This window comes from Stegastes partitus, unplaced genomic scaffold, assembly GCF_000690725.1.
Source record: "Stegastes partitus isolate 25-593 unplaced genomic scaffold, Stegastes_partitus-1.0.2 Scaffold6, whole genome shotgun sequence".
In the NCBI taxonomy this organism is placed as follows: domain Eukaryota; kingdom Metazoa; phylum Chordata; class Actinopteri; family Pomacentridae; genus Stegastes; species Stegastes partitus.
Window position 1 is genome coordinate 942045 of NW_007577737.1, and position 12005 is coordinate 954049.

At 45.1% G+C, this 12005-nt stretch overlaps 1 protein-coding gene across 2 annotated transcripts in view; it reads left to right on the forward strand.

Moving 5' to 3' along the window:
- LOC103356582 (TGF-beta receptor type-2-like) overlaps positions 1–12005 on the forward strand; it is a 24172-nt gene that overhangs the window by 7587 nt on the left and 4580 nt on the right. For both annotated transcript variants that reach the window (XM_008280795.1, XM_008280787.1), the window contains exons 4-5: positions 4811–5583; positions 6446–6587. In XM_008280795.1, the coding sequence (XP_008279017.1) occupies positions 4811–5583; positions 6446–6587 (915 nt within the window). The remainder of the gene's footprint in view (positions 1–4810; positions 5584–6445; positions 6588–12005) is intronic.

Genomic DNA, 12005 nt, shown 5'->3' on the forward strand with positions numbered 1-12005 from the left:
GACCTCCGTCTTGACAATCCGACAGCCTTGCTATCCGACATAAAAGAAGGTTTTCCATTTAGTGTTGGACTGTCGGGTCATGGCTGTAATCATTTAGAGTCATGATTCTTGTAACTTGACAGATGTTCACTCACTGTTTCCTCTTTCGCTCTAATCTGCTCCTTGCTTGTTATGTTTACATGGTTATTGCTACGTGGTTACAGCAGCTGTGTTTATGTGGACCCTAATATTACACTAATAATTAGAATAAGCCCTGTCAAACCATACGTCTGAGAGGAGCGGCATGTCCAATGTGATCGGAACGATGGTGGGAAAGTTTTGTTAATGAGTTCAATAGGAAAATATTAATAACCATCTTTCTGGTTGGAATAAATAAGTTCTTTTTGTGCGTGTTTCCTCCATTTACACACACAATTCTCTTTTTCCAGCCTTTTTACTTTCATCCACTATCTGGTCTTACTGTGTTTGATAAGTTATAGGTCCTGTTGCACTCTCCCTCTTGTCCAGAGATCGCAGGAGAATTACAACATACACTGCTGAGAATATACATTAAAGTTTTAAAAACCATACTTCTGTTCTATTTACTGCAGATTGGATGCTCGACAGCTGATGCCGCCACCTTGTGCGTGTCGACAACATTATATATTCTAATTAAATCCTTTGGGAGATCTGAACACGCAGTTTATCAGCTCACTCTATTCGTGGAAACAGTTCGGTTGGAAACTCTAATAATAGTCATTTCAATTAAGAAATATCGTCCCTGTAACCGCAGTTCATGTTCTCCAGTCAAAACATTTGCTGTGAGTTCTGTACTGTGGGCGTATCAGCGGCTGTTGACAACAGCTTCCTGCTGTGGATGGAAATAAAGTTTGATGAGAGCGCCGAGATTACAGCAGAGCAGTAAAATAGCTAGCTGTAAACCCCAAAACAATTAGCTAAGACATGCTATACGCTCCTTATTAGTGTTGCAGAGTCTGGGACTCATTTTCTCTGAGTTCATCGCTCGCACCAGACACACAGTCACTTGATCTATTCTTTATGTAACAGTCTTAGTTTAAGTCGGACACACTGGCGCTTTTATAGTGGACCCACATCTGCAGGACAACACGGCGACGTCATAGACCTGATATATTATAACGCCCGTTCCTATCGGCTCGTCGTGTAAAGCGTCATGCGTGAACGCTAACACGTGTGCACCGCGACGCGCTCCAAAAACGCGATTGCAAACAGGTGTAGGAGACGTTGGCTTGTAGACTCCGGTTACAGCGCTGGCCCTGGAATCAGATGTATTTTGACTACGGCATCCCGGCAATAACAACACTGAGGTACATTTCCGAGACCTGGCTCTGCACACAGGGCCAAATTAAAAGCATGTGCGCTGCTTGGACCACGTCATGGAAACACATTCGTTCACCGTGGAGAATGTCTGTGCACTCTCAGTGACTCAAGTCAGACAGTGTTCAAGACGAGGAAGCAACACCAGTGGATTCAAGTAACTCTACCCCGTTCTGTATTAATTCGGAACCAGTGGTCCATTGCACAAAGCATTAATTTGATTTAGGACACTGCAGAACATCTTAAAGCCATTTCTTGAGTTAGAGGGAAGTTGTTTGCTCCACCATGGTAGTCGTAACCCCTCTGTCCACACCACTGCACTGCTCCCCTGACACCGAGGATAATGGGGCTTTTAGGCATTTTATTAGAAATACATGAACAGCAAATGGTACGGATGTTAGACCCCATGTTAGCGAAAACAAGATTCAAATAAACAAAAAGAGCTGTTGTATTGAATGTATGAATCAGCTTAGCTTTATAAATCTGAATGTTTATCTTCATTCTCACTCAGAGTTAGATAAGCTGATATATACCACTTTAGTGTTTGTCCTTTAAGAGTGAAGCTGGAGCCGTTAGCTTAGCATAAAAACTAGAAACAGCATCTGTCAACAAAGTCACATCAATAGTTTGACAAGTTATTATATAGCCAGAATCAAGAGCACCATGCCTGCTGCTGTTTCCCATCATTTCTAGTCTGATGCCCCGTTTACACGTAGCAAAGACGGTGATACTTCAATGGGTCTTTGGTTTACATGTAAACGAAGCTAAGAGTCACTGAAAACGATCAGATCTGAAAACTCTGGCCAAAGTGGAGATTTAAAAAAACCCCCATCTATACGTTTGCATGTAGACGGGAGGAGACGGAGTTGGACGTCACAGTGAGCGACAAAATCAGCGTCACGTGTGCCACCATGTTTATGGTTTGGCTACGTCCATATACAGACTGACGTGTTTGCAGTCGATGTTTTCTAGTATTTTCCTTGTTGTGTCTCTAACACCACATTTAGGAGCAGCCCCACTTCTCTGTCTGTCCAAACAAACCACCCTCGCGCCATTATCAGTGAAGTAACAGGAAGTATTTGTGTTTTTTCCAGGATTCTGATTGGCTAGCATGGCTTTATGCTTCTTGTCACACTGCCCCCTGTAGGTCTGGCAGCTCATAGCAGCCCTTAATGACGTGTTTATGCGGGTTTGTGTAGATTTTATTGAAAACAATCTGGTGCGAACGATGTTATTTCTGAAAACATAGATCCGTTTTTGTGGATACCGGCTACGTGTAAACGTGGCCTAAATGTTAAACTTAGCGCAAACATCAACCATTTAGCTAACAGATATGAGAGGGCTGCCAAACTTCTCATCTAATTCTCAGCAAGAAAGCAAGAAAACTGAAATAGTTCTTTCAATGAAAATATGCACAGTATTTCAGATCAGCCGCTTTCAGCTTCCTAATAGTAAACGAAGGGCTTTTGAACGGCGTCCCTACAGAACGTTTGATATTTTGTACAACAAGTGAATCTTTGGTGGAGGCTGAAAGACTCAGCGACAGGTTTGTTGTGAGGAACAGCTTCTCACTCTACAAGAATCAAAACAAACTGTCTGTCTGGGGCCCTGTGGAGGATTTCAGACATGTGGTTTCCTGTTAAGAAAAAAAATTAGAGACAAGCCAAGGGTTCGCTGGGCACCGAATGAGATGCCTTCCCCGTTCGTCGTCCTGACTCTGCTGCTCGCATAAAAAACAAACAAAAAATAGATTTAAAAGTTCCTCATTGTTAAGGAAAGCACGGCACTTGACAAGAAAACACATAAATGATTAAATTTAGCGGACAGCAGGCTGGGGACCGGTTGAGGTTTTCTTTTTTAGTATGTTGTGTCTGGCGATATACTTTTTATAGGTCTTCCTTTATAGCTGCAGCTTCAGAAAACTGGACCATAAACGCAGCACAAACATAAACTTTCACTGTTTGCCAAAACCGTTGCAGCTTCGAGACGCGCCGCCTCTTAAATTATAAGAATCAGACGTCCGCTATAAAGAGACACAATGTGCGGTCGACTGGGTCAGGGTTTGGACCGGTTTACATTTGTGGCCCAGACGCTAACTTTAGTTTTCTGATGCTTATGGACATTCCACAGAGACGAGGCAGGTTCCTCTGCTGCTCCGAGGGTATTACTTCACTTTTAGCTGGATGCTGATACCATCTACCGCGGAGCAATTTGAGTTTTAGTGTCTTGTGTTTACCAAAAACAGCTGGATGGATGGAATGAAGTGGAGAAATGCACCGGCTATAAAGCATTTAAAGACCAAAAATCCAAAAGAATAATACAATTTCTAACAGATCGTGTCTATTCTGGAGCGTCTGATAATATCAGATCTTCGTTAGCACCTGGAGTTTGCAGACTGGGTGTTAGAGGTGCCATATGTAGCATTAGCATATCAGCAAACACCTGTCTGTTATGTAAAGATACGGTCGAGTAACGACGACCTGACCGGAGATTGAAGTCACGTTACCTCTCTGTGTTTTTCTGGTTTGAAACCGTCCACCCTCCCCACGCTTAAAAACAGACGCAGACTGACCTCCAACACCACACTGGAAAATCAGCAGTGCTCCAGTCTGGAGTGTTCAGCTGTTGCCCTAACAAGAAAAGAGTTTAAAAACAAGGATCTTATTTATGGTTTATACATAATTTATCTGCGCTGCGTGTTTTATTTCAGCTCTACTGTTTGGAAGCTCTCCTCTTCTGCTGCTCTTCATCTGCTGGTGATGAAGTGAAGACAACAGTCAGTGAATTTTGCATCGCTGGCGTGAAGTGATGTTTGTTGCTGGACTGCTTCTGCTGGTTATCTGGTGCACAGCCTTTCTGGTTGTAAATGAAAGTGAGAGGGTGGGGGGGCGGCGCTGTGGCTGGCGTTTGTTTTTGTCTGAGATGCGACATCCGGTGGTTGTGCATGTCACACAAAACCTTCACATTTCTCAGCTCTCTCTGGAACCTACACTTCCATACCAGCTGCACAAACTCTGTCTGCTGATGTAGATCCTGTGATATGATCGAGAATAACAACGAAGGAGACCTTGTGTTGTGTTTCGCCTGCTGCACCTTCCAAGGTTAACAAACACGGCATCGATTGTTTGGGACAGAACAGAAAACTGTCATAGTCTCACTTTGTGAAACTGAAATTGCGTATTTGCGTTTTTGTGGGTTTATCGGTGTGTATTTGCTGAAAACAGTGCTTGTGAAAGTGGAATGGCGGCCTGTAAAACCAAAACAATCCCCTGAAACATGCTCAACACTCGTGGATGGGAGCTGAAACACAGAGTTCAGATCTTCTCCATGGATTTGACACCTTAACAGTACATGCAACATTTTTTTTCTATTTTTAAAGCAATACTATTGCTTTACGCAGCTTTAAACCAAACTACATAAGTGGTCTGTGGTCTTCATTGTCATCATCTTAACTCTTGGACGTTTGTTCTTTCAGATAAGGACTCCCAGGTGGTGGCGGTCATCTTGGTCAGCCTGGTGCCTCTTCTGGTTATGGCCGTCGTCGTCATCACTTCCTTCTACTGTTACCGGGTCTACCGCCAGCGCCAAGCCCACTCCAAGCGCAAGAAGGGTCCACTGGACTTCAGCGACGCTCGCGCCATCATCATAGACGAGGAGGGTTCAGACAGCAGCTCCACGCTCGCCAACAACCTCAACCACAACACCGAGCTGCTGCCCATCGAACTCGACGTCCAGGTCGGGAAAGGGCGCTTTGCGGAAGTGTACAAAGCCAAGCTGAAGCAGGGCTCCTCCGTCAGCGAGGAGCAGGGCTTCGAGACGGTGGCAATTAAAATTTTCTCGTACGAAGAATACGCCTCATGGAAGAACGAGAAGGACATTTTCTCTGACGCGGATCTGAGACATGAGAATGTGCTTCACTTCCTCACGGCGGAGGAGAGGAAGGTGCAGAGACAGTACTGGCTGATCACGGCCTACCAGCCGCGAGGGAACCTCCAGGAGTACCTGAGTCACCACATTATCAACTGGCACGAGCTGTGGCTGCTGGGGGGTTCGCTCGCCCACGGAGTGGCCCACCTCCACAGCGACCACACCACCTGCGGCCGGTACAAGGTGCCCATCGCGCACAGGGACATTAAGAGCTCCAACATCCTGGTGAAGAGCGACCTGACCTGCTGCCTGTGCGACTTCGGCCTGGCGCTCCGGCTGGACAACACTCTGTCTGTGGATGAGCTGGCCAACAGCGGGCAGGTGAGGCTTTCTAATCCCTACATTTTGGGTTATTATTTGATTTCACTTGGCTCTTGATCTCTTAAGAGATAAAAAAAAAAGTCCTATCATGTTATAATTCGTGGCAGAACCCCAGACAGGCCTTTCTAAGCCCTGCCATATATTTCTTTGAAGATGGTTATCAGACCCTGAAAACAGCCGCGCCATAAATCAAACTTTTCACTTCTGATCCTCACCACTCAGGGACAGCGTCTCTAAATATTTGGCAGCCTCTGTGTCTTGGCCGCAGATGGATAATGCTGATAGAAATAGCACCGTAAGTGTTCTGAGGTTGTTGTTTTTATTATAGTTGCAAGACAAACAGGCCTGATTGATTCTTAATGGACTCATTACACTGATGTAATAGGCCAGAGCCACATTACACTCTGTTATGAAAATGAGTCATTATAAAAAGGCCTCACCCTTTGCTGCGCGGGACACTTAATGCATTGTAATGCCCTTAATGCATTTGGAGGAAGCTCCAGCGAACACGTTTTCCGAGGTGGTAATTATGAGCCGACAAGCGACGTGTTGATGAGCTCAGAGCTGCCTTTGTTTTTCCAATTATTTTATGCATCAAACATGTTTTGATTCAGATAAATGCGATGTGACACTTTACTACACACAGCACAGAATTACTACCTGTCACTTGATTATTGCAGGTAAGTAGCTGCTACTGCTAAAATGGTCTACTTAGCTGTTTTTTTTTTTACTGTTAAGTATGAAAAATGCAGTTATTAGTGGTTTACCAGCCTGCCTTACCAGTACCACCCTGTTTAATCCGTACAAAACAGAACTTTACTGTCATTTTTCACTGTCTCTCTCCCTGCCTGCTTCTTCTCAGGTGGGCACAGCCAGGTACATGGCCCCAGAGGTGCTGGAGTCCAGAATCAACCTAGAAAACATTGAGTCCTTCAAACAAGCTGACGTTTATTCCATGGCTCTTGTACTTTGGGAGATCATCTCCAGGTGCAGCGCAATCGGAGGTAAGATGATGTGAGATGAACCTATAAACACACATTCAAGGCTAAGGGATGAAGGCTAGCGCTGTAGCTTGTAATGGCTCATAATCGCTTGTTTCATGCCAGATAATGTCATCACACTTACCCAAAAAAGCAAAACCTCCGCTGGCTTGATCAAAAAATATTTTCCTTTTTCAGTAGAGCAACTTCAAGTTGAATGAAAATTTGAGCTTTACATGAATTATTAATTAACGGGAGAACATCACTGAATGATTATGTGAAAACATGTTGAGCTGTGTTCAGAGAGGAACGCTTCAGATGGAGGAAAGAAGAGACGCTTGATTCTTCATCAAAGTCCATTTAACCCCATCACACAGGAAATATGAGGAAGAGGAACATGTGCTATGTATCGAGCTTAGTTTTCTTTAGAGATGGATTAATGGACGGTTGGATGGATGACGGATGGATGGATGGATGGATGGATGGATAGATAGATAGATAGATAGATAGATAGATAGATAGATAGATAGATAGATAGATAGATAGATAGATAGATAGATCCCATGTGTGAAAAGGACTTCAGCAACACATTATGTCTTGCTTGTGGAAGAAAATAATTGTCAGTTGGAATCGTAAATAATCAAAACTGTTAAACTGTTGCCCAATGAGAGTCATGATCAGATATGTTTTGTGGATGTCTGCCTTCAGCCTGACTGATAATACAGTGCACTGTGCACACGTTTAAACCGTCCCTGTGACCTTTAGTAAATAATAGATAAAGGAGACTTTAGCCGATTGTGTACAGTACAGGAAATCAATGGAAGCACTGATTGATAAAATCCCCTTTAGAACCTCAGTAAATAACCTCAGAAATACTGCAACAACAACAACAAAAAAACCTGCCAAGCTCACTTGACCTCTAAGGAAAACAAGCACATTGGCTCCACCAATTAGATGCCGAGTGACCAACTCCACCTTGAGTTCACTTACTAGACGTGTGACAGGACTTATGTGCGAGTCGCCGACGACCCATTAGTCATGGTGGGAACAAAATCCAGAAGTGTCAAACACACAATCCATCTTGCAGAAGTCTCAAGGATAAGCCTTCACTTTCCTAATGTACCGTTACTTGTGTTTGTCATTCTGTAGCAAAAACAAGGTCAGGATATGTGCAAATAATCGAAATGGGTGATTATCTGCAGGCGAGGCGCGGTGCAGTATTTCATGTCGACAGTCAGTCATTTGTTTTCACTTCCCTTTAGTGTCTCTGTGGTCCCGTTTGTTTCTGCCACTGCTCCTGTCTCCATTGTGTCAGAGCAGTGATTGAATGCCGGGTTTGGGCATGAACACTTCTACTTTGGCGTTTTCCTGTTTTGCCCCCACGATCCCCCAAAGGGCCCCTCTTGAAGTGTACATATTGCACAGTTACTCTGCCCTGGGAGTCCTCTGAAGAAATGTACAAGTGACCCACAATCCCCTTCTGCTTTTCCTTCCAAGCTGCGAGAATATGTGTCCTGTGGGTACACATCTTAAAAGAAAATAGACTATTTCCTGTTTTGCAAAGAGCACAGTCCCGAGACGCTGTGTTTTTGGTGTGAAGGTAACTCTGTAGGCACGGACGTCTCCTTTGTGTCGGGACTCTTTGCGGCTAATGTCTCTGGAGAGCGTACATGCTGCAATAAATGAATCCAGGTTGGCTGTGGCTGCGTTTGGTTCCATCTTCGGGGCTTTTAGGAAGTCCTCATGGACAACGTCCTCATTCATTCATCCCACATCCTCCACCGTCCATTTAGTCCTTCATTCCCTCACTTCACATTTACTTAGAGCTCAAAACGCTGCGTACGGGAGCAAACATTGGAAACACATTTTCCACACTGGCCTCGCGCAGAAACTCTGAGTCTGCTTCTAAACCTGACACTTTCAACTCACAGTCACATTTTTTCCCATCTCTGTCTGTCTTTCTCTTCCTACCCCGAGGTAGGTGAGGCGGCAGTTAATTATTCTCCCACTGCAGTGCAACGCTGGAGACAGCCATCCAGCTTTACTCATGTCGGCACAGACAGGGAGGACAGGCTGGTGGAGATTTACTTGAGAGGGGAAACAAAGGGGTTCCCGTCCCACGTCTGGACTAAAGATAGAAGCCGCTGGGCTGGTTGATGTGTTTTTCCTGTGTTCTGTGTATCTCTGTCCCCGTTTTCCAGACTTGGCAGCTCTCCGAGACGAGCAAAGGGGTGAAATGTGTAGTTCATTAAGGCCACAACCCAGAGAGACGTTCCCATGCTGAAAGGTTAAATCGCTGTGCAAACACAGCCAGCCTCCCACTTCGACAGACCCTGAGGAAGGTGGAAAGAACAAGCCGAGCAAATGAGACGCAGTGATTTGGTTTAGCTTCACTGGCAGCTAAAAATCTCCTCGCAGATCGTACGCTGGCAGAGATCTGCTATTGATTCTGGAATCCGAGCAGCAGGGGGGAAGACTGATGTGTTTACAGAGCGCTCTTTAAAGAGTCGCATGCTCTCACGCTACCGGTCGCTTGTTTCCCCCCGACGTTGCCGAGTTGTCCCTGGAGGTCGGTGAGTCACTCATGACTCCCTCAGATATCACCTCACATGAGACAAAACACGAGCGTATGTGAGCACAGACGCCCAAACTCAGAGTGACACATCCCAGGGCATCATTATAAAGCCCCGGCTTCCTCTTGTCTCCTCTGCCTGTGATACCACCTGCCTGTGTGTGTCTGTGGAAGACGGATGTGTGATCAACGCAGGCAGGCAGATAGCTGCTCTGTCACAGTTCCTGGGGCCGCGGTCTGATCTGAGATCTGCCAGGCAAGAAGAACACAGCCGTCTGTCAACAGAGCCAGCCAGCCAGCCGTGAGCCATCACTTCTAGCTTCTTTATCTTCCAGGACTATAAAGACAGGGGGAAGAGTTACAGTGAGAGGGGAGCCGAGAGATCAGCGCACCTCCAAGAAAAGGAGAAACTGGATCCGAGACTCGGGCCTTTTTTATCTCTGCCTATGTTCCCTAAAATGTCTCTGCTGTATAATTTAGCTGGTCCAGATTTGGGGCTTGGAAAGACTACGAGGGCGTTCCTCGGGCGGGTGGGGCAGAGTAGGAGGATAATAGTGGAGTGGTGTTACAGACGAAGAAATGCTTTCATTCCCTAGAGGGAGGAGAGGCTGGGCCAGACTGGAGAGGAGGAGAGGTTACGGCAGCTGCTCTCCAGATGTCAAACCATCAAACCCTTCAGAGCTGGAGGGCCTAATGGTGTGTGTGTGTGTGTGTGTGTGTGTGTGTGTGTGTGTGTGTGTGTGTGTGTGAGGGGGGAATGCCATGGTGCACATTTGGGGACAAATTTTGGTCTTCAAACCGCTTGATTGGAGATGAAATAGGGACAAAATGTGTGCGCCCAATTTGGTTTCACTGAAGTAGCAGAAATAGTTTTTGGTCGTTTTTAATGGGTTAGGTGACGGTCAGGGCACGCATTAGCTGTGCCTAATGCTAGGGTAAGCTTCCAGAGTCAGATAGCGCCATATGTCCTAAAGTAAGCTCCGCTAATGTGTAATGCACGTACATACATCTGTAACGCATGACTTTAACAACACAAAACAAGTGTCAGAGCCACCGCAGCCTAATGAAAACCAGCAGAGGCAGCTGGGAGTGGATTAGCTAAGCTGTTGTTCCAGACTCTGGGAAACAGACGATGTTGTTGCGATCACATTACTAATTTATTTCTAAGTACATGTTGAAACTCTGCGTGGATCCGTTTTCCTGCATTATTTATGTGTTTAGGTGGCAGGATTTCTGTTCTGTTTTTCCTGGATTCACGCTTTGTAATTGGACAAAAATGTCAAGTTGGATGTGCAGCAGAAAAAGAACATGAAATAGAATGACGTATTGATACCCAAACATGTGTGACTAAGGTTAGCAGGCTGTAGGGCGGCAGCTGATCACTCTGGAAAGACAAAACTGAGCCGAGGCAGCAGACAAATGACTGCACTGACACGGACGTACATCACAAAGCTTCTAAAGCGTGCCATTCACGGAGAAGTTTCCTCAGTGTGCAGTAGATAAATTTAACAGTATTTCTCTCTGCAGCACATTCCCAGACAGTTTCTGCAGGCATGCCTGACAAGAGTCGACATAAAGGATGAAATATGTGCTAGCATTGCAAAATCCACATCGCTACATGTCAGCTGTCGTTGGACACACGGTGCAAGTTCCTCATTGTTAGCGCGCTGGAGTTGTTAAATGGCTCTGCAGAAGCCTTGTCAATATGTAGTGTCTGACTTCTGCACACCACAGCACTTCTCACCCGCCCTGTGTTGTGTGTTTCAATAGTTTGTGCTAGTTCAGGCCTTAATTTAAGGTTTGCTTTTAAAAATCAGCTCTCCCTTTAGAGGAGGACTGGGCAATCTCTCCATCCTGGAATACACACTTTTGTTTACACTGTAAAGTGCTCGCTGCTATGAATCGTATACTTTGGAGCACATAGGCCCGTTTGTCGACAATTTACAGAGTACAGAACAGGGATATACACTCTCTGTCAAAACAAGCAAAGAAAGACATGTGTCTCCTTTCCCTAAACATTGACTTATGGCTGGTGGGGTTATGTTTAAGCTTAAATGCTAAATGAACTTTTCTTTTTAAAAAAAAAAGGAAGTTTGAGCCTCTGAAACCAGGCCGCTGTGTGTCTTCATAGTTTACTGTGAGCTCCTTTTTAACATGTTTTGAAAGAAATGAAAGCGCTCTGCTCCGTCCTGCAGCGCCGTACACAGAGACGCCGCTGCTCCTGTAATTTACCCCCATCGACTGTAAACTGTTGTAGGTCTTTTCTTTGTTGCTTACACATAATCATCTACTTACAACATGCGTCGGTTTACCTCGCTGGCCTTGTGACTGGACTCCAGAGCTCGCTGACTTCAATATGCTGCTTAACCGCCGCAAACGACAAATCAGCACTTTGATTTTCTTTCTGCCAATCTGTGCGAATGCAGGAACTGATTTTATAGGCAGCAGTCATTGACGTGATGGTCCTGTTTGAGAGGTTTGGATATGAACAACACATCTCAGCTGCCTGGAGAGGCTCATGTTGTGTATTTTATAGCTTTATGACACCAAACAGCAACAACAACACCATGGACAGGAATAACGGCGTTACCCTGCATTGGTTTTAACGTCCCTGTTAGTCATTAGTTGTTGGTTCTGTTAAACATGACTCATTTTGGACCTGCTGAGCGTGTAGAGAGTGATTCACCGTTATTGTGCAACAGCAGGTTTACTGTACGCTCCATGCAGTTCACTCCGTGCAGTTAAGCTTGTAGTTAAGGCTGGAAACGACAGTGAGAATACAGATAGATAGATAGATAGATAGATAGATAGATAGATAGATAGATAGATAGATAGATAGATAGATAGATAGATAGATAGATAGATAGGAA